At 44.4% G+C, this 23871-nt stretch overlaps 1 protein-coding gene across 2 annotated transcripts in view; it reads right to left on the minus strand.

Moving 5' to 3' along the window:
* GRM4 (glutamate metabotropic receptor 4) overlaps positions 1-23871 on the minus strand; it is a 326723-nt gene that overhangs the window by 68305 nt on the left and 234547 nt on the right. For both annotated transcript variants that reach the window (XM_072641785.1, XM_072641786.1), the window contains exons 5-6: positions 18078-18232; positions 13610-13750 (exon numbers count right to left, since the gene is read on the minus strand). In XM_072641785.1, coding sequence (XP_072497886.1) covers positions 13610-13750; positions 18078-18232 — 296 coding nt within the window. The remainder of the gene's footprint in view (positions 1-13609; positions 13751-18077; positions 18233-23871) is intronic.

Consider the following 23871-nt stretch of genomic DNA (forward strand, 5'->3'; position numbering starts at 1 on the left):
AATGAAAGAAGACAAACTTTAATAGTCAAGGTTCTCCAGAATTTTACCTTCACTCAAAATTTCCAGTATATTTTCATAGGAAGTCCTTTCCTATAATTGATGCTCTAGCCAAGTTAGACCACTAGCCTTTTCCCTGTCTTATGAGTTGTCCTCTACCACCTGGATGCCTTTGCTTATATACAAACTCAAATTCTTGTTGTGTCTCTGATCGTAAACTTTCAGGGGCGCCCTATTGCCACCAGAATAAAATACAGATTCCTCAGCCTGACATTTACAATGTCTCCTACATACCCTCTCCCTGTTTTTTCATATCATTCCTCTTCATGCACACTATGACCCATCTCCCACCTCTAGGCTTCCAAAGGAGCCATCCCCCTGTGCTCCCTCTTCAGCTTGTCCTCTCAGAATCCTTCTCTTCCTTCAAAACTACATTCCAGTGCTGCCTCCTCCATGGAGCTTTCCTCAATTCCCCCCATCTGAAATTTCACGAAGAGAAATAAAAGCAGTGGTCCCTCCAAGAGCTTCCAGCATCCTTAGACAACAAGCATTTATTAAGTGACTACTATGTGCCAGGAACGGTGCTAAGCAATTAGGATACAAAGAGAGGCAAAAGAGTCCCTTTCCTCAAGAAGCCTACATGTGAATGGGTGTCCTGAGGAAAGGCACACTTCATAGCATGTGAAAAGTGAAATATCCCCTCAACAAGGGTCCAGAGAATCCGAGGAAGACTTATATCAACTGATGCAGATTGAAGTGAACAGAACCACACAACAGTTTATACACTAGCAGCAGTATTATGAAGACAACTCTGAAAGGCAGGAACTCTAATCAATACAATCTGTCATTTCAGTTGTGAATGGTCCCATTTGGGGTTTTCTTGGCAAAGATACTGGAGTGGTTTGGCATTTCCTTCTCCAGCTCTTTTTACAGATGAGGAAACTGAGGTAAACAGGGGTAAGTGACTTGCCCAGGGTCACACAGCTAGGAAGTGTCTGAGGTAACATTTGAACTCAGGAAGATGAATCTTCCAGACTCCCAAGTCCAGCACTCTGCACTATGGTGCCACCTAGCTGTCCCATCACCAACCACGATATCTAACCACTATTTTAAAGCAGCAAGTGTCAAACTCAAGTGAAAACTATATGCCACTTACTCATAACAAAAATTCCTGTGGGGGCTACATGTTGACTTAGAAAACCACATACTAACATTATGTTTTATTGTATTTTTATTTATTTTGTCAAACATTCTTCAATTATATTAATCTAGTTTCAATTGTACTCAGGAATGTTATGGACCACAATGGAACCACTGGGCTACATATCTGATGCCTCTACAATCTAGGGAACTCACAAAAAAACAGGCTACCCCCCTCCTGAGTGAGGGGACAGACTGCAGAATGTGACTTTTTCGACATGGTCAATGCAAGAATTTGTTTTGTTTGACTCTATAAGTTTATAATAGGGGTTTTGTTTTTCTCACCTTTTCAACAGGTAGTAGAGGAGCTGGGAGGGAGAGAAGGTGGATCTTCATGAAAACAAAATAAAATTTAATTTAAAAAAACAGAAATAAAACCCTAACACATTAGTATTCTGTGAATATATGAATAAGGGCTTAACTTTTCACACTAATGCCTTGAGTCTTTCAGGGAAGTCAGCTTAACCTCTCCTATGCACTTAATCACGTTATGACTTATACTGTAATTATCTTTGTTTGCCTACAAGTTTGTATACTCATTAAGGGTAGATCCTGTACCCTTCCACTTCCCTCCCCCTACTTTTTTCATAGCACTTTACACAGTGCTTTCAGTATCTGAGCTGTCTTTGAGCTCCATGAGGACAGGGACCATGCTTTATCTAATATTTAGATGTCTTTCTAAGGTGCCTAGAACCATGTTTTGCATGCTAAAGACAGTCTATAAATATTTTTTGAATGAAAGAATGAGTGAATGAATTACTGGATGAATAAATGAATCAGGACAGCGTAAACCCACCCTCTACTAAGACAGATTGCAATAGGAGATGGACTTCAGGGAGTCACTTTTGTTAAAAATATATATATATATATGACTACCTGGTGGCCAGCACTCTGCAACAGCCCCAGCTAAGCTGCCTGTCCTGGGTCTGGGACTGGGACTGGGACAGTTGGGCAGACTCAGCCAGAGGTTGACCTCTGTGGGCATCCTCCTAGAGATGACCTCCTAGAACCAAATGTTACCTCTATACCACCATGAGGTACTAGAGTATGACATCAGAGGACAACTAATACACAACAGGTGCTTAATAAATATCCTTGGAATTAAGGGTGAAGAACAGTTCAAATGATCTATGATTCTATGACACCCCTAACAAGAGTCAACACTAATTCTCTCTGTCTCTCTGTGTGTCTGTATCTCTGTGTCTTTCTCTCTGTCTCTCTGCACTGGCCTACATATTCATTTCTTGAATATGTGACAGGGGCAGCTAGGTGGTGCAATAGATATGGAGCCAGGAGGATCTAAGTTCAAATACAGTATCATACCCTTACTAACTGTGTGACCCTGAACAAGTCACTTCACCCTGCTTGCCTAGTTTCACTGTCTGTAAAATGGGCTGGAGAAGGCAATGGAAAACCACTCTAGTATCTTTGGCAAGAAATCTCCAGTGGTCACACAACTAAAACTTAACTTAACAACAACAAATATGAGTTTCCATGTCTCATCTCTGTACCTTTGTATTGGCTTTATATCTATGTCCCTACATCTGTCTGTCTGTCTGTCTGTCTGTGTCTCTCTCTCTCTCTCTCTCTCTCTCTCTCTCTCTCTCTCTCTTTCTCTCTCTCTCTCTCTCTCTCTCTCCCCCTCATATTCATCTCCAGTGCCATGGTTTCTTCTACTCTGAAGTACCCTACTTTCTGACCTCATGGTCTCTCTCTGCCCCTGACAAGCTCCCAGTACCTTTCCCAGAACCTCCCTCGTCTCTTTCTCCTTCTAAGGCCTGAAGGTCCTCCTCTCTTCCATCTGTCCCCTGGCTGCTCCTCCTCCCCTTCTGCTCTCCAGCTTTTTTTTTTCTTGGCTTATTCTCTGTAGCTACACAGTCCTGATCAAATCATCTTGTTTGGTATCATCCAAAGAACAATTATCTTGCGATCAGAATCCAAAGGACCAGGTTCAAGTCTTAACTTTAACACTTCCTAGCAGTATTATCCTGGGCAAGTCACTTAACTCCTCTGAGTTTGTTTTCTCACCTGTAAACTAAGGATAATAAGATACCCATTACCTGCCTCACAGGACTGTGGTATAAAGAAAGCACTCAATAACAGTATTGCAGATGCTGAAAAGCCAGAAGAAAACTTAAAGACCATCAAGTCCAACACTCTCATTTTACAGATGAGAAAATCATGGCCTAGATCCTCACAACAACCCTGTGAGGTAATTGTCACTAGCATCCCCATTTTCCAGATAAGACAACTGAAGCCCAGAAAAGATAAATGAATTGCCTGTCACTTCGCTAAAAATGTCTGAGACAGGATATGAACGCCGTTGTTCCTGACTCTAACACATACCCTATCTGCTATGCCATACTGACTCTCTGTAACACTCTAAAGCACTATACAAACACGAGCAGTTCTTATTATCTGTACACACACCCTGCCTTTCTCCCTAACTTCCAAGTGTCTGTCCCAGTCTTGCTTTCTCATTACAATAGTATTCTCGAACCCTCAACAACATTTAAAAAGGCTCCTTGCCCTTGTCTTTGAGGAGACTGGCTCTCCGCACAGAAAGTGGGTCAGACATTATTATCCCTGACTTAGCTGGGATAACTTGAGGACCAGAGAAGTGAAATGACTTGTCTAAGAAAGATGGATGTGGGGCTTCAAATCATTCACAGGCCTACCCTTTTTTGACCATAGGCGATTCTGAATTCTAAGACCCCACTCAGCCCTGGACCTGGATGCCTAAGATAAGGAAAAAATCAGGGGACTGGAAAATGCCACCAGGAGTTACCTGGCTTTTCCCAATTATCTGTCTGGGAGTCCTCCATGTTGGGAATTCTTCATAACAAATGTTTCAGCCCTGGTGGGCTTTCTTTCCTTAGACCCCTAAGCTAACTTCAATACCCTCACTCCTTTCCTCATCCCTGCCATCAGTCAGTACTTGCTCAGTGAATACAAACTCTCTGTGATAGGAACCTCCCTCCCAAGTTGGAATGGAAATGTGCCGAAGCACATCCTAAATGCATTTCCCAAGCCTCTAGTCCCAGGGATTTGGGGATCATCCATTGTGTTTGGATTAGCTGCATCGCTACACCCATCCATCACACTGGTACAAAGAATGGAGAGCTGGCTGGGTAACAGAGCGAGGGCACACACAGTGTCTGAAAGCAGAGCACAGACGAGTTCTGAGAGAACATATTCTCCAAACATTCCTTTACAGATGGAGAAACTGAGGCCAAGAGCGACAAAGTAACTTGCCCAAGGTAACAACCTTCTAATGACCATGCATGGGATTAGAACCCAGGTCTCCCAACTCCAAGAATTATGTGCTGCTCTTACACAGCTAGGCTTTCTTTCCTCTTGAGACTGGGTCCATACCACAAAATAAAAGCAAAACCACTGGTATCAGATTAAAATCCTAGTTCTCCCACTTACTTCCTGCATTCCTTCACAAAGTATCCTAACCTCTCTGGGCCTCGGAACCAGACAGTCCCTGTCTGGATTGGACTAAATAACTTCTAACTGTGTACGAGTTTGTGCATTTTGAGCCCCAAGAAAAAAGTTTCCAAAAACTACCACTGTCTCCATCGCCTAAATAAATAGATCTCTGGTGGAGAGCAAATCCTTCCCTCACAATAATGCAGGGGTTGCTACTGAAGAACCCTACCCCAACTTTGGGACTCCTCTAGGATTAAAGAGGAACCAGGGATATCCCCTATCCTGCCACCCTGCTCTCTGGACTGAAAATGGTGCTGAGAAGCAGGACGGAGGGAAATCTCAGTGTCCCGATTAGCCAGGTCTTATCCACAGTCTCACAGAATCAAAGATTTAGAGTTGGAAAATAAGACCCAGAGAGGAAAAGTGACTTGCTTAAGGAAGAACGGTAGCTGGTAAGTATTCTCAAGGCTGAAAAGTGAAGTCAAGTTTTCTGACTTTAGATCCAGTCCACAACCCCACAGTCAGTGGATGAACTCTCTTAGAATAAAATCTGCCTTATAAGATGTTGTAAGGATCAACACTGTGCAAACCTAGAAGTTCTACTCTCTATCATTGTTCTTATTAATATGTATTATTATAGCATATTACTTGCTACAAAACTTATCCTACTCAACCTTATATTATGGTATTTTTTAGTCCTGACTTCCTAACAGTACCCCTTCTTCGCACTGGAAGTCCCCTGAAGGTAAGGACCCCTTATAATTCTTCTTTGTGGTCCCCACTATGCCTAGAACAATCTAGGACAGGGGTGGGGAACCTGTAGTCTCGAGGCCACATGTGGCCTTCATAAAAGGACGTATTCTTGTGAAGTTTAGATTCAGTCAAAGAGGCCAACTTGAGGACCTAGAGGGCCTCCTGCCCCTGGTCTAGGAATACAATAAGCACTCTGTGAATGACTGCTGAATTAATTCATTAGTTAGAGATCAGGGAAGCTGAGTCCCTAGGAGGTCTAAAGTCCTCAGTCTGGGAAAGCCCAAGCTTGGGTTGTAGAAGTGTGGCCCAGGAGCTATACCACACTTCTTAATGAGGCCCAAATCATATTAAAAATGCAACTGGGAAATATTTACCAAAATAAATAAAAATATAATAAAACATAGAATATCATTTCAAAGTCAATATGCTATACATAAAGATTTCTTGTGTACAGTTTAATAACCTCATTTCTATCTGAGCTTGTCACCCCTGGCCTAGAGTTCAGTTCTGAAGTATCACAGAACAGACATACCAACCCTCTAAATATCAGTATGGCAACAAAAGGAATTCTGGTTTGGCATGTATATGGTTAATTGGGAAGGGAGCTCCCTCTCCCCTGCCCAAGCCCACTGTGCCTGGGTGTCTGTATCCCCCCTCAACCTGTGTTCAGAGCACTGGGCACCATCCCCAGTCCCCTAGGGAGAAGACAGGCAGTAAATCTCTCCTATCTCTCCGTAAACATGTCACCTCTTCAAGCCTCCAACCATCACCTCGCTGGCAGAGCTGTCAACAAGACAGATGCCCCATTTCCCTTGTTCACTGCTCTTACCCATGCACTCACTGGCTGACAGAGAGGTGGGAGGGAAGGAAGCCCGGGGCTGGAAACCAAAGAAGGGGAGATGCAGTTTCCTCTCTGCAGAGTACAACAACCCCCCAAATAGCTACAGCCAAAACAGGAGGGTCAATGCAAGTCATTTCAACAAGTATTTATTCAGCAGCTCTTGGAAACAAGGTACTAGGGAAAAAACCCAGAGAAAGAGAAGGAGGGAGAAACTACGGGTTCTGATCTCATGGGGCAGGCATCCTTCCCTCAGATCCCTACCCTGGACACCTCATGGCTTTCCTTTATACCCAGTGAGGTTCCCAACTCATTCAGGGAGCAATCATTCCTCAAGTCTTTTATTGCATGGTCAGACCTGCGCTAGAAGCCATGAAAGATGAAAGAGAAGGAGAATATATATAATCCGCGTCCTTAGGGAGCTCCTAGTTGTATAGGGGATAGACAGTCCCTACCCTCAGTCTAATGCGGGACACACAGCCCATGTCTATATCTGATCCCTAAGTCTAGACAATAAACTCCTTAAAAACAAGGACAGAGTTGTTTTTGTCTCTGTCTCTTCCTCAGTTCCTGGCACAGAGCCTTATATGCAGAAGGTGCTTAATATTTGTTGACTTGCAGAGGCAGTACGATGCAGTGGAAAGAATGCTGAACTTGAAGTCATGGGACCTGAGTTTAAATTCTGACTCTACTTATTACCTCTGTGACCTTGGACAACTCACTTAACCTCTGAGGTTGACTTTCCTCATCCATAAAATAAGGGTGTTGGACTAGATGTGTTCCCTTCCTCAGGAGGCACAGTGGATAGAACATCAGAACCTGAAGTTCAAATCTGGCCTCTTACTTACTAGCTGTGTGACCCTGTTTGTCTCAGTATCTTCATCTGTAAAATGAGCTGGAGAAGGAAATGAAAAGACCACTCTAGTATCTTTGGCAAGAAAACCCCAAATGGGGTCAACAAAGAGTCAGACATGCCTGAAAAATGACACAACCACCACCACCACCACCACCACCGCTACTACTACTACACTACTACTACCCCTACTACTACTACTGCTGCTACTTCTACTACCACTACTACCACTACTACCACTACTACTACTACTACTACTACTACTACTACTACTACTACTGCAGGGTCCCTTCACACTCTAAGTCTATGATCCTATGAATTTCAGTTTGGAAGAACCTGGTTCAAATCTTTCCTCAAACACTTACTAGCTGTGTAAGTAAGTCACTTAAGCCTCTCTAGGACTCAATTTCCTCACTTGTAAAATGAAGGGGTTGGCTTAAAGTCCCTTCCAACTCTAAATCATATGAACTGAATTGAAATCAAGTGAATTAAATTGAACTACAATCTGTAAGTGCTGAAGTGGAACTGAGTGATCTAAGAAGTGAATCAGGTGGAATTGATCCAGGACAGCTTCCTGAAAGAGATGACTTTGAATCCCAGTTTCAAAGGAGAGACTGGATGGCATAATACAATCATGGACTGGGAATCAGGAGACCCAGATTAAAGCCCTAGCCCTGCCACTCACCAGCTGTGTGACCTTGGGTGAGACCCCTCATTTCTGAGACCCTCAGTTTTCTTATCTGAAAGATGGAGGTAACAATATCCTACTACTTACTTTACTGACTTGTTTTGAAGCTCTATTGAGAAAATGTATGCAAAGTACTTTGTATGCCTTAAAGTGCTTCATAAATGTCAGTTCTCATTATAAAAAAGAGAGATGGAACAGAAGAAAAGAGTGGAGAGAGCTGACAAAAGAAATAAAGACGTGGATGAGTGAAAATGGCAATAAAAATAGGGCACCAACTCTCCAGCTCTGGCAGAGATCCCTGATGGTCATAGTTTGGGGGTTGTCAAGTCAGGGTGGGAGACTAGGGAATGATTTCTGGGGTAAGAAAATATCAGAGCCCCTGGTTGACTCATGTCACTACCAGATGCATCAAATTCCAATGGGGATCAGCTAGAGGAGACATCTCCTACCACTCTGAAAACAGGCATACCCAGTGGGCTCAGGGCCTATATTTCGGCCAAGTCTTTAGGGGTAGCCCCAGCCATTGGGGAAAGTGACTCAGCTGGACAAAGGCAGGGTAAATCCAACCCCCTTGAAAGGAAGCATGGTGTAGAGGTAGGTGGATAAAATGTCAGAACCTAGTAGCTCTGAGTTCAAATCCCCCTTAAACACTTACTGATCATGTGACCCCAGACAACTATTTTAACTTACCTCAGGCTGTTTTTTCATTTGTAAAAGGATGGTATTGAACTCCTTTCTAGCTCTAAATCTATGGTCCTACAAAGCTGCTTTTCCTACCCACCCCCTTCCAACCACACAAATGTAGCTTCTGGAGTACCCAGGGTCTGCTTGCAACAAACATCAATTAATTAAGAACCTACAGTGTGCAGAGCATTAATTCTAAATACAGAAGTTCTTGTTAAGTTGATAAGACAACACTTGATCCTTGTCCAGGAGGAAAGTTCTAATCTGTCCTCTCCATTTCTGGCTAATCACTTAAAACACATTGAGTCGAAAGGAACCATAACAAAAACCATCTAGTCCAACCTCCTCCTCTTACAATGGAGAAAACTTAGGCCCAGAGAGAGAAAGCAATTTGTTCTGGGCCAATGTCAGTGCCAGGACTAGTGAATGCCTCTCACCCCCAGTCTCCTGATTCCTAGGCTTAAGCAAGCTCTTTTCTGCACCATCTCATTGACCCATCCCCTTTGACCATCACCCCCCAGGGGAGGGTCTTCCATTGACAGTAGCCCTGGGAGGCATGAAAAAGCCTGAGAAAGGCAAAAAAGGAGTCCCTGTCTTTGAGGAGCTCACAATCTAAAAGGGGAGACAAATGTAAATAAATAGATATGTAATTGTACCTAGAGAGTAGATGGAAGGCAACGTCAGAGGGAAGGGACCAGCAACTGGGAGACCCAGGAAAATCTTTCTGCAGAAGTTAGGTATTCTAAGTTGCTGTTGTTCAGTCATTTCAGTCGTTTCTGACTCTTCGTGACCCCATTTGGGGTTTTCTTGGCAGAGATACTGGACTGGTTTGCCATTTCCTTCTCCAGCTCATTTTACAAATAAGGAAGCTAAGGTAAACAGGATTTAATGGCTTGCCCAAGGTCACAGAGCTAGAGCGTCTGAGGCCAGATTTGAACTCAGAAAGATGAGTCTTCCTGACTCCAGGTCCAGCACTCTATCCACTTCTCCACCTATGTAAAGAGGACCAGCATTCTAGGCATGGAGGCCAGTCAATACCAAGAAATGCATGTGGAAGATTTATTGTCATGTCTTGTAGTTGGGAGACCTTGGTATGAATTGTGGCTATGATAATTTATGAACATTGGGATGTGACAACCTTTCCAGAAACCAGTTTCCTTCACTGTAAGAGACCTGCTGGGGGCTTGGACTGGTCCTGCCCAGAACTCAGCTGTCTAAGTTAGGACAAAGAGAACTTTGGATTTCAGCAATTTACTGTGATATTTGTCAGGAAAACTTGGATTCAAGTCCTGCTCCACCACATCCTGGCTTTATGTCTCTGGACAAGTCACTTAATCTCAAAGTGCCCCCCTAGACAATTCTCCAAGGTTCTCAGTTACAGAGTTGCTGGAATGACAAGAAATTGGAATAATACCACCTAACATTTCTATAGCACTTCAAGGTTTGCTAAGCAATTTGTAGATATGATCTCATTTTATCTTCACAACAACCCTGAGAGGCTATGGTTATCCTCATTGTAGAGGTGAGGAAACAGACGGAAAGAAGAAAAGGGATTTGCTAGGGTCAAACAGCTATTAAGTGTCAGGGGTAGGATTTGAGCTCAGGTCTGTCTGACTCCAGAGCATTCTAGACACCGTGGCACCTAGCTGCCTTATAGGCACGAACCAAAACATAAAATGACCTTAGTGCCAAACTGGAGTCAGGTTTTTGTACGGTGCCCTGGCCACTAGAGGGGGGCATTGTCACACTGGGAGCTTCCTATACATATGACCAATAGGCACCTGGGCTCATTTGGTCCCCTCCCCTTACCTTACCTTCCCCTTTCCTCCCCCATCATTGACATCACTTTTCCATCTCCTCTCCCATATCCCCAAAAGGAGGCAGCCAGAGTGGAGAACTTGATGGACTGGAATGAGCTTAATGGTATCCTCTCCTTTAAGATCAATGATCTCAAGTTTGAAAGGAGTTTAGAGGTCAAGAAAGTCCAATCCCCTTGTTGTGCAGAGGGAGAAACTGATTCCCACAGAGGAGAAGTGTCTTGTCCAAGGTCACTCAAGTAACAAATGGCAGAACAAAGATTAGAATTTGGGTCCTCCGACTCCAAATTTAGGGATGGTAGAATATGGTGACATTTCAAGAGCAGACAGACTCTCCACTGTTTGATCCCAGGTGCTCTTTATAGCATCCCCCCTTAAAATACACACACACACACACACACACACACACACACACACACACGCACACACATGCACGAGGAAAGGAAAGGGGTGGAAGTTGGAAAATTTGAGGTGTTGTAAAAGAGATACAGAGAGAGAGAGAGAGAGAGAGAGAGAGAGAGAGAGAGAGAGAGAGAGAGAGAGAGAGAGAGAGAGAGAGAGCTCACATACCCAGAATCCACAAGGTGGTTTCTGAGAAGCCCAGCAGCCTCTAAGTGAAGTGCTGACCCCAACCCACCTCCCCACCCCCAAACACACAATCTCTCCCCAGAGACACTCAGAAGGAAGTCTGGAATAGCCTTAGATAGAGTCATGATATCTATGTGGTAGGATTTGATTGGTACCAACACTCCCCTACCTCAAATTACTCTTCCTCCCATCCAGTTACCAAAGTCAGAAATTCCACCATCAAATCATGGACACTCTTAGTGAAAAAGGACCTCAGAGGCCAATCTGTACAAACAGGAATCATCTCCACAGCAGAACTGACAAGAAGTCCCAGCCTCCCCTGGAAGACCTCTAGTGATGCAGAACTCATTACATCACTATTCCATTTTTAAACAACTCCAACACTTAGAAAGTATTTCCTCTTCTACTCACTGCTCCTGATTCTTCCCTCTGGGACTATGCAGAGTAAGTCTAACCCTTTTTCCATGTAATAGACCCTCAAATACTTTAAGATAGCTATCCTGTCCTCTTTATGTCTTTTTAAAAATGCACTGGAACCTCTTTTTATATCATCTTCAATTTCAAATATATCCCTCCCTCCCCAATCCCTACAGCCATTTCTTATAACCAAGAATAAAGAGGAATGGGGGAGAGAGAGAGAGAGAGAGAGAGAGAGAGATCCAGCGAAATTAATCAACACCTCACCCAAGTCTGACAATATATGCAATGTTCCACGCCCTAATCTTCTGACTCTACAAACAGAGGAAAGTGGGTTTTCTCATCTCTCCTTTGGGACATCCTCCATAAGTTTTCTTTTTTCAAGAAAAATATTCCCATTACCTTGAACTGACCTTTACATATCGTGACTTGAAGTGCTCCCCCACCACTACCATCATTCTAACTGTCCTCTGACAAGTTCCTATTTGTCAATGTCCTTCCTAAAACGGGGCGCCCAGAATGGAACCCTATATTCCTGACATTTTCTGGCTGGGGCAAGACTATCATTTCCGTCACTTTGGATATTAGGCTTTTGTGAACACAGCTTAAATTCTTATGAGCTTTCTTGGTTGTCCTATCATACTGCTGAGTCATATGAAGTTTGCTGCCATCCAGAAATCTTCAGGGTTGGGTTTTTTCCCCCAGATAAACTGCTGTCTCATCCTGTCTTCCTTCTGTGCTATACTTGTAGAGTTGTGCCAGACTTAACATGTATCCTTATTAAGTTTTATTCAGCCCATCATTTCTAGCCTGTCAAGATTCTTGTGGATCCTGATTCTGCCCCTAGCACATTAGCTTTCTCTCTCTCTCTCTCTCTCTCTCTCTCTCTCTCTCTCTCTCTCTCTCTCTCTCTCTTTCTCTCTCTCTCTCTCCATGTTTTGTGTCTTCCAAAAATGTGATGGGTATGTCTTCTCTGCCTTCACCCAAGTAATTGATAAAAATGTTGAACAGCCCAGCACCATGGACAGATCTCCTAGGGCACTATTCTAAGAGACCTCCCTCCAGGATGACACTGATCTATCAACTACACTTTCTGGATAACGATATTCGACCAGTTATGAATTCATAGGATGCCCCACACCCCATACTCCATCCTTTACACACCTCTTTGGTGCCTGCCCCAGAATCCTTAGGACATCAGCCCCAAAAGCCTCATGTCACCCTTATCCCCTCTCCCAGTCCCACTCTGTCTTCTCACTATCCTGACTCAATATCCTAAAGTGTCCCAGTATCAATAAGACCCTGACCCAGAACTGACCAGAAGCTACAAATACAAAAAAAAAAAACTAATAAAATTAGATGGAGTAGAGTTTGCTCAAAACTCAGCTAGACCAAGCATCTCTCCTCTCCCATGCTTCCCCTGAGCAGACTTCTTCCTAGGGTAGCAGATCCAGAGAGTGGACCAAATAAATATAGAATTTCAGAACTTAATGGGACCTCAAAGATTGTCTAAGCCAATTCATACCTGAATAGGAAATCCCCTTGACAAAACCCCTGACAAGTCCAGCCTTTGCCTATATCTTTCCAGGGAAAGCCAGCCTCCCTACCCCCCTCCCCAAAGCAGCTGTCCCACCTTGAAATGACTCTAATTTTTAGACAATATCAAACCTAAATCTACTTTTCCATAGCCTCTATCCATTGCTCTTAGGTCTGTCCTCTAGGGCCAAGTGAGCAAGCCTCTCTTCCCCATGACAGCTTCCATGATAGCTTGAAGACCGCTATCATGCCTCCCCTGAGTCTTCTGTTTTCCAAATCAAACATTCCCAACTCCTTCAACTAAGGCTCATGTGGCAGAGCTTCCAGTCAATTCATTGCTTCCAGTTCTCACACCATCTCATCCACCCCTATTATAGAAGAGGATAAATCTCCCCAGCTCTTGACCACACCATCACCCAGTGCAGTATGCCCCTCCTCCCTAGTCTCCCTGCCTTCCACTGATACCACTGGAATTTCATTCATTCAGTAAATATTTCTTGAGTGCCCACTATAATCAAAGCACTGGGAAATTAAGACCCCTCCCCTTCCTTCTTCTACCCCACTTCTGCCTGGTAGCTCCCCACATCCAAGATCCCTCTTCCCTCTGTAATTTCTGTCACTGACCTTATTTCAGGTCCTTCTCAAAGCTCTCATATCCCCTTGCCTCCCAGAATCCAGCTTTCCCACTTCTACTTTTAGCCTTCTGCCTCCTGGTCTCCCATTAGTCTCTTCCCCCTCCCCCCATTCTCCTACCCCAACCTCCAGCCTCCAGCCCCATGCCAGTCCCAGTTCCCAGCTCTCACTAGTGCATTTTTTGATGTGACTACCCTTCTTCAGGGCATGCCGGCTCAGTTTACAGTGGAAGTTGTCTTCCCAGAACTCAGCAAACCAGATATTTCGCCGATTGTTGTCCAGGGTCCGGCTGGAGAAGTAACGGTCGAAACCTGATCCCCCCGTTGAGGGGGGTAGGAAGGAGAGGGAAGAGAGAGAAGTCAGAGTCTGACTTTTCCCAGTGGTCTTTTCTTTCTTCCCCCACCTCATAGCAGCTACACTGGTAGGGAAGGGATCATGGCAGAGTGGAAACAGTAAGGGATTCCAAGTCTGGAGACCTGAGTTTAAATTCTGACTCTGCTACTCACTATGTGACCTTAGGTAAGTTCACTATTCTTTTGCAAAATTAAAAAGTCTAAAAAGCAAGCAGTGCATAATAGAAACTCATAGTTTCATAGAGACTTCACACTATTTTTGTGTTCTGATGTGCATTTTGAAATGCTTTTTTATGTATTTAAGTTCAAAATACTAATTCAATGATTTTATGTGGCCAGTTTCCATACTAGCCTGGTTCCAAATACTGGCCATCCCCATCTCCCAGCTTCTTCCCACCTTTCCCCAATCCCTCACCATATGGTCAATGTATTATGTAAATAAAGGTCACACTAACCTTGGGTGAGGGCCAGAAAGAATTCTGAAACAATTACAGATTACCCAAACTAGAGGAAAACTTAAAGATCACCCAAGTCTTGTCCCTCATTTTAAAATGAGTCTCCAAAAGGGGCAAGTGGTTTGCCCCAGATCATATGTAAACTAACACATTCATAGAAAATCAATCAGGTGTGGAAGGTTATCTAGTCCAGTGATTCCCAATGTTCTGTCTCTCAATGTTCTCTCCTCTACCAACAATAACAAAACAACATATTGTGAACCCGCAGGGTAATTTCATATACTCCTCATAACAGTCTTTACAATTATTTAATTAAATAGTGAATAATTGTCATTAAATAATAGGATTGTGTGTTCGTCCTTGGTTGCCGAAGAAGACCATGCCATCAGAGAAATGATGACATGACTTGCACTTGACTTTGTTTTGAGTGAGGGAGGGCTGTGCAGGTTACCAGCCTCACTTCTCCAGAGCTGTCTGAATCTAGTGACCAAATATTCATCAGGATGACTGGAGATGACCCAGCATGCACTGGGAGACCTTGGGCTCTTTAGGCCAAGGTCTTTGCAGGAACTCACTTAGGGTGAGGCAATGCCCATTCATTGAATAGGCCTGTTTAAGAAGTAGCCAGGGCATGGCCCCTTTAATGAGGCAAAGAAAAATAAAGACATCAGGCTGGGAGGGAAACAGCAACACTTCTAGCAAAAGGGAACTCACCACTTTTCTAGGAAACTTAGTTCATTTTTGGCCAGCTCTAATTCTGAAGTTGTTAGGTTGGCTCAGTGGATGAAGCACTGGGCCTAGAGTCAGGAAGTCCAAAATTCAAATCTGGCCTCAGACACTTACTAGTTGTGTGTTCCTGGGCAAGTCACTTAACTTCTTTCTGCCTCGATTTCCTTAACTGTAAAATTGAATAATCATAACATCTACTTCCCAGGGTTGTTGTGAAGATCAGATGAGATCATATTGTAAAATGCTTACTTGACACAGTGTCTGGCACATAGCAAGTGTTCAATAAATGATTGTTTCCTCCCTTCCTTCCCTCCTTTCTTCCTTCTGTCCTTCCTTCCATTCTCCCTCCCTCTCTTCCTTCCTTCCTTCCCCTTCTTTCCTTCCTTCCTTCTTCCCTTCCTTCCTTTTCTTCCTTCCTTCTTTTTTTCCTTCTTTTTCTCCTTTTTTCCTTCCTTTCTACCTTCCTCTACCTGTAAAGAAGGACAACTGATTCTCCTGCCTCCCAGTCTCAGGATCTGCCACAGTATCAGGCTGCCTCTGTCCTTAGAGTTCTCAACAGAACCCAGTCTCTATTCTAGGGGAAAGAAAGAAGGGTGCCTAATAAAAGGACTGGAGTTGTGACTAAGCATCTCCCTCCCAATTAGATGGATGACCTTGAATAAATCACTTCCCCATATGGGTTGGGTTAAATAATTGTCAAGGTGCCTTCCAGCTCTAAATAGATGATGTAAACTGTGATCCTAAATGTGTTGTGATTTTGTCTCTTTTTTGCCACAAATAGTCATTTTATGGATTTTTTGTTGTTGTTATTTTTGTTGCCTGGAAATGTGATTTATTTCATCCATATAAGGAACTCCCAGATCAACAACTATTTTGCCACTTCTAGTTCACCCGGAGGCACTGAGGGGCCTGAGTGGCTTGCCCAGGGTAATGGAGTCAATAGGTGAAATAGGTAGGATTTGAACCCAGGATTTTCTGACTCTATGGTCAGTTCTCTATAGATTTAAAACAGGAAAAAACCTTAAAAGTCATCAAATCCAACCCTCTCCAGATGAAGAAATAAGGGTCAGAGAGGTAGCCAAGTCACCCAGGTAATAAGTGTGAGAGCCAAGATTCAACCCCAGACACTCTGATCCCAAATGCTTTGTCTCGCTCTCCCCCTTTCCCTGCTCTGCTTCCCCTATCCATTAGGCTAACCTGTCTCTCATCTTATGGATGTCCTACATAAATGCAGGTACTTGGAAATGTTTCCTAGTGGAAACAGAGCTTGCCTACAGGGAGACAGAACAGTGAGGACAACAGGTAGGAGGGAGCTCCCCATCACTGGAAGTATACAAACAGAAGCAAGATGCCCACCTACTAAAGATGTTATAAAGGGAATTGTTCTCCATGGGGTGGGAGATTGGCTGACCTCAGAGGACCCTTCCAACTCTGACTGCAATTAGCGTCAGAGGATATGAGTTCAAATCTCCACTCTGCCACTTACTAGTCACATGTGATCTGGAGTCACTTCACCTGCAGGAGACTCAGGTTTCTTATCCGTAAAATAAGGGTATTCAGACAATGATCTTCTAGCCCTAAAACTCTTCCCATGATCCAAAACCTCCCTTAGACTCAGTTTCCTTAACCGTAAAAGAAGGGGGTTAGATTCAATGATCTCTAAATTCCCTTCTGGCTCTCAATCTGTGATCACATGATTACCAGTCTAATGCCCTCTTCACTTGGGTGAGATAGCATTGTACCCTGAATGGATGGCTAAATGTGCCATCATCTGGATGACTGAGTACAGATCCCTGAGATACAGAGATACAGCTCAGTGTGGCAGAAAAGGCTCTAAGCTGGTCGTGCAGAAAGGGAAGGTTTTCCTCTTCTTTTTCCACTAACCCAGTTTCTGACCTGGGTCACATCTCCCCTCTAGCCCTGAGCTTCCTAACCTGTAAAATGAAAAAGAGATTGAACTCAGTGACCCTAACGGTGCCCTTCAGCTTTGAAATTCAGCAAACCCAAGACGAAATGAGATAAAAGGTATTGAAGCATTTGGAGAAGTGGAAGGTGCTGCAGGGGTATGAAGGGGTCCTGTTATTACCACTAAAGAAAGGTCAGAAAAATATTGGAGCCAGAGGAGCTGGGTAGAAGGGGTGGGAGGCCTCGAGCAAGGTGGAGGTTGGGAGGGTTGGTGAGAGGAGAAGAGAGGAGATGGCAGGAGGGGGTAGACACAGGAGGAACAAGAAGTACCTGCCCTCCCCCTATGAGCATAGCATGCTGCCCAATTAAAGCTATTACCATGCTTTGCTCGCCAAACCAGTTCCGCCAGATCGATTTGTTCCGCCCTAGGGTGATTCTCATGGACCCATCACCTGAAAAGTGCTCACAAGCCTCTCATTTGGGAGGTAAGGATGCCAAGAGCTCATGACCTAGTCATCCCTTCTCCTTGGGCCACGGAAGACAGTCTAGCCTCATCAAAGAGCCTTGAAAGGAAGTAAGAGTGGACGAAGGCAGGGAAGATGCCTCCCCCTGACACAATAGAGGATTTTATTTGTTTTTATTTTGTATGTTTTCTATTTCTTTTTCAGTGTTTTCCACCGCTTTATGTTTCTGCTTATTTTGTATTCGCTTTCTATTTCTTTTTCAATTGTTTTCCACCATTTGTACATGTGTATATATTATCTTCTCTAAGAGAATGTAAGCACCCTAAAGTTATTTTTATCTTTGAATCCCCAGAATCCAGCACAGTTCCTAGAATATTATTGGTTGATTCTAGAGCTTGAAGCAACCTCAGACATCATCCATCCCTATTATACAGAGATGGAAACTGAGGCCTAGAGTGACTTATCCAAGGTGACACAAAGAGAAAGGGCATAGAGCAGAACCACATTTAGAACTCAGGTCTCCTGGTTCCTATTCTTTTCAGGATGAAGACAGGGCAAAGGAGAAGAAATCCACCCTCAAGGTGCATACAAAGGCCTACCTACACCCCCCCCCCAACAAAAGGGACTTCATGGGGACAGCGGGGAGGATGTAAACAATGCTACTGGGGCCCAGGTCTGCTCCCTGACCCAGGGATGGGGCGGGGAAAAGATAGGCAACAGTACCCTACCTACCTCTCACAGACATTCTCTTGGGGAGGATAGTGACAGCACCTTCAGCCACCTCTTCCAAGTGTAGTACAGGTGAGATCTTGGAGCCCCAGCTGTCTGAGCCCATCCAGATGAAGTGGCCTGTCTGATTGGCTTTCCTGGCGGCCTCCAACACTCGCCTGTGGAGAACAGATAACAAATGGATTCCCCCCCACCCCATGCCATATCTATATCACCAGGCCCACATGCAGGTCCTCTTATATCCCCAGTCTCTCACTCCCATGTTTCTATTCTCACTCCAGCCACTTAGCCCTCAGCACCAATGTCTGTAGGTCCTTCTCCTGTATCTGCCACATCCCCCAATTTCACATCTAACACCCTTTCCCTTCCCCCAAAGTTCTAGGCCCAAGCCCACATCTTCAGGTCCCTGACTCACAGCCACATCCCTCAGGCACAGATCTATTCCCCCCATCCACCAACATACCCAGGCACTTACTAGCACCAGGCCCACATCTACAGAAAATAATCACTATATGAGCCCCAGTGGCACATCTACCTCCCTGCGCCTCAGCACTAGTCCTATGTCTTCAGGTCCCTGTCTCAGATCTGTCCCACATTCCTCAAATCCCCAGCATATAGACAGCCCCCCATACTACCTCAGTGACCACTCTGATCATGCATCCACAAACTTTAATCCTGCACCTATATGTCCTCACGCTACACTATATTCACACCTGCTCACTCATACTGTCTCTGCCTAGCACCTCTTGGAAGGATTAAGACAACAGCCCCATTTGAAGAAGCAACTTCCCCCCCACCCCCCATCCCAATGCATGTGTTCCTTGTCTTGGAGACTCTGCTCAATGTCCTTCTCTGTACTGGAATGCCCTCCTCAGGCCTCACCTCCCATTCTCCCTGCAGCCTTTCCTGACTTCCCACTCCATAGGAATTTCCCCTTCTTCTGAGCCCCAGGACCCCCAACTATCTATCATGTTCACTGCAAAGGCTGCCTTTGTGCTGGGAGCTTTTCCATGGGAACAAGTCTCATCCTTATAGTTTTTTGTTTTGTTTTAAATTAAGCTAGGATGTTTAATTAGCTAGCATTGGACTATCATTCAAACAAGCTCTGAACTTGGAGTCACGAGATATGTTTGAGTCAAGACTCAAATCCTGGTTCTGCCAACTACCAGCTCTATGACCTTGGGCTGAAATCATTGCACCATTCTGAGTCTCAGTTTCCTTATCTATAATGTGGGCATAGTAATACCTGTACGTACCTAACTCAAAGGCTGCTGTGAGGATCAAATGAGATCATGTTTATATTAAAACTCTAAATAGATGTTAATAGATATTAACCTTGCAGAGTTGTTGTGATAAAAACACTTTGCAAACTGCTTACAAATGTGAATTAGAATCTATTAAGTTCTGCAGGGCAAGATCTGCCTGTCTTCAACATCTGAATCTTTCCTAGCTAGAAACTGGGAAGATTAGATTGAGAGCTAGAAGAAACCTTAGCAATCATCATCCTGATTATTTATTGGATGAGCGAACAAAGAGACACCTCTAACTGTATCCCAGATATCACTCTGGGAAGAGGAAGAGGTTAAAAGGAGAGGCAGCATGATTCTCTCGTCCTTACAAGTGGAGAGAAGAGGGCACAGAGAGGTTGACTTGTCTAAGGTCATACAGTGAGTGGATGGCTTTCACCAGCTGATGAGTTGTGCTCCCTTGGACAAAAGAGGGACCAGGAATGAAGTCTTGGAGCTGAGCAGTGAGGTGGGACTCAAGACCATTCCCCAAAGATATAGACAAAGCCACTTGTCTGTCTGCTTGTGCCTCACCCCCAGCCTGTCTATCCAGGTGATATCAGGTCACACCAAGTGCATACCAAGGACAGTCTTGAAAGGGAAAAATAGTTCCCAAAAGAGCAGCCTGAGGGGGTGAGTAGAAAGGGGTTACAGGAGGAGTGTTGCTACATAAGGTAGGGTGTTTATGTACTGCTAAATTTAGATCCTCTTTTGCACCCAGTGGGGAATGACATCTCATATCTAAGAGAGAGCTTCTAGTGAGGGCTGAATTTTCAGAAATTCTTGTCTCCCCCTTCCTACCACAACCCTCTGTGGTCATCTCCTCTTCCCAGAAACCTCAGCTAGCGCTGTTCAAACATCTATCTTCTCTATTCATTCCCTCCTCCTCCAGTTGCTTTCCTCCCACAATCCCTTCACCTGCCAGGTGGCTCCCAGGTCATCTCTAATAGTAGGGATGGGTAGTTTTCTCAGAACCCAAACCCATATTCCTATTATTACTCTCCTTGCAGCTGGCCCTTGTCCCCAGACTCCAGACTGACACCATCCCCACAGTCACCCACATTTATTTTTATTCCATCTGCCTCTGAGAATGCACGTGGATTTCCAAAAGTGATCTAAGTCTGATGCCCAGCTTCCCGCTTCCTGTATCTGAGGACAGATTAAACACCTCTTTACTCAAACCCCCAACCTCGCCCTTGCCCCATTTTTCTCCTGTCTAGAACAAATAACCCCAGTGCCTCCATACGTCCCTCCATCATCAGTTGGATTCTCGTAACATCTACACTGAGGCTGTGTGACCTTGACTGAGTCACATAAGCAGAAGAGAACTGGCCTGGATGAGTTCTGATGTTCTGTGAATCCAGGACTTTGGACTTCCTTTACTAAATCTTTCACATCCATTGCCTTGTTTGATGCTCCCAACAGCCCTGTGAGACTGGGGGGGACCAGATGTGACTATGCCTGTTGTACTAGTGAGCCCCAGTGAGTTTTAGTAATATGCCTAGGATCACCCAACTGTGAATGAGACAAAAGATGAAGATTTTTTGACTCCAGACTCCCCGTTCTAGCCACTGCCTCTTGACAAATAGTCAACACCCTGCTCTGATATTCGATGTCCTTTTCTGGTGATGGGGATGAACCAAGGAAAGAGAGGGACACACTCCAGGATCTTAGGGAACTCCCAGGCTGATTGATGGGGGTAGACAGTTCCTGACTTCAGGGAACTTGAGGTGTGATGAGGAAAACAGCTCTTATCCTGTAGAAAGAGTGCTGACTTGACGTCATAGGACTTGGGTTCAGATCCCATTCCTGGCACCTACTACCTGTGTGATTTTAGGCTGGTCCCTCAACATCTCATTAAGTGATTCAGTTTCCTCATCTTGATGACATGACTCTCTTATCTCCCAACTCTGAACATTTCCTCTGGCTGTCTCAAATACCTAGAATGCTCCCCCTCCTCATCTTCCTTTCCCGGTTTCCTTCAAGTCTCAGCTGAAGACCCACCTTCTATAAAAAGTCATTCCAAGTTCTCCTTAATCTTAATGTCTTCCCTTTGAGACTATCCTTAAATTATCTTGTATATAGCTCTTTGGGACATAGCTGTTTGCATATTGTCTCCCCCATCAGACTGTTGGGGAGCAGGGATTGTCTTTTACCTTTCTTTGTATCTCCAGAACTTAGCACAGGGCCTGGAACATAGTAGGTGCTTAATAATTGCTCATTGACTGACTGACTCTAAGATACCTTCAAGTTTTAGATAAATAATACTATAAGATACAATAAGAGGTTCCCAAGTTGATAAGAGAGCCACAATCCTTGCTCTTGGGACCCTTCAGTTTGTTGGTAGAGACACAGTCCCTGCTCCCAAGGAGTCTAATGTGGGAGACAAGACCGAAAGCTCATAGGAAAAAGGGGCACATGGGCTAGATCTAGTATAGCTTGAATTCCTCAGTGTCCAGAGGGAGCAAAGGCAAGAAGTAATCAGAATTAGGGAAAGTTTCCTGGATGGGGCAATTTTTGAGCTGGAGGTTCAAACTAGGGGAGGGAGATGAATTGATACTCACACAAGGAACAATCTTATTTAAAAAAAAAAAAAAACCTGAGGAGATACACAATTGAGAGTAAGTAGAGAGAGACAGAGGTCATACTAAGAGCTAAGAAGGACTCTCAGGGAAACAGAAGGATTACAGCATGTGTGACAGGGCTCTGAAAGGGCCAACTGCTTTGTTAAATCAATTCTTAATGAGTAAAATTGGGGAGAGATGTATGGATAATTAGGGAGTAATGAAGACCTTGTCAATACAGTGGTTGATTAAAAAGCAGTTAAGGGAAAGTCTGACAGCTGACATCCAAAGCAAATGGGAGAGGAGGACGTGTGGGGGCCCAGAGTCCTAGGAAATAGCAGGTTGGGGATGGGGATGGTTTTTCTAAGCAGGAACTATATTCATCCAAGCAGAGAGGGAGCCATTTTTGGAGCTGGGTGTCCTCTTCCCCATCTGAATGGAAGCTTCCTGAAGGTCAGAACTAGTCTCATTCTCACCACTCATCCTTATCAGATTGGAATCTCTTCCAAGGGCAAGGACTACATCCCACCCCTACCCCTCACCTCCTCTCAGACTGGGAGCTCCTTGAAGACTAGGCTTCTAATAACTGTCCAAGTAGGAAGGTGAAAAGCTAGAGGACTTGGTACATATTTTTTCTGATCAATCTGAAGGAAAAAAGTTTTTGTCTGGATCCTTCCCAGCTGGATTCTCCCTCTCCTTTCCCTGTTTATGTGCCACTAGGCACCTGAATGTCACCCAGCCTGCCTGCATTGGGCCTTCCCAAAGTCGCTTAATCCTCAGTCTCCCTGTTTTCCCTCTCCCCTAACTTGTCATAAGTGACTGACACTTTCCTGGCAACCTATCAGACCACACTTGCTGAGTTCTAAACATCTGTCTCCAATGCAGGCTGGGTCTCAGCTACTAATCCCCCACACACCTCATAAACTCCCTGGAGGCTAAGGCTGTGATGATCTAGCATCCAGCCTGCTCCTTCCCTGACTCATCAGCAGTCCTAGACTTGGGTCTGTCTCCGCTCCTTCTGCTATCAGCTCACCCTCCTCACTCCCACCAACACAAGACCTGTCTGCTCCTTTGCCACTGCAGAGAGAGCAGTGAGGGGAGGAAAGAGGAGACAGAAGAAGGGGAGAACTGGGTGACAGGAAAGAGAGAGGAGAACAAAAGAGGGAAGGATCGTAGGATTTAGAGATTAAAGGGTTTTAGAGATCATTTCCTCTTTTTACAGAAAAGGTAACTGAAGATGAAAGAAGGAAAATAACATATCTAAAATCAGACTGGTCATAAATGGCAGAGCCAGGATTTGAATTCAGGTCCTGCCCCCAATCTAGTGCTCTTTTCACTACATCCCACTACCCCCATTGGAAAGGGAAAAGATAGAGCGAATAGGGAATGAGGAAGAAGGGAGAATGGGGGAGAGGAGACAAAAGGCAACGTATATGGTGTGAGATGTTTTTTTTGTTCTTGTTGTTGAGTCGTTTCCGTGGTGTCTGATGCTCCATGACTCCATTTGGGGTTTTCTTGGCAAAGATACTGGAGGGGTTTGCTATTTCCTTCTCTAGCTCATTTTACTGAGGAGGAAACTGAGGTAAACAGGGTAAAATGACTCATCCAGGATCTCACGGCTAGTGTCTAAAGCCAGATTTGAACTCAGGTCTTCCTGACTCCAGAGCTGGCACTCTATACATTGTGCCACCTAGTTGTGTTTGTGTAAATGTATATACATATATACACACACATATACATATATATGGATATATATCTATATGGATATATGGGTATGTGTATAAATAGGTACATATACATATATGTTAAATACACATATGTCACTTGCTGATTTACTAAACCATTCAGGACCAAACGGTCCCCTGAGGAAGGGTGCGAAGGATTCATGCCTCCCTTTTTCCTCTCCCTGCTCAGAACCAGCATTACAACTCATTTACATATCTACTG

Source organism: Notamacropus eugenii, chromosome 2 (assembly GCF_028372415.1).
Source record: "Notamacropus eugenii isolate mMacEug1 chromosome 2, mMacEug1.pri_v2, whole genome shotgun sequence".
In the NCBI taxonomy this organism is placed as follows: Eukaryota; Metazoa; Chordata; class Mammalia; order Diprotodontia; family Macropodidae; genus Notamacropus; species Notamacropus eugenii.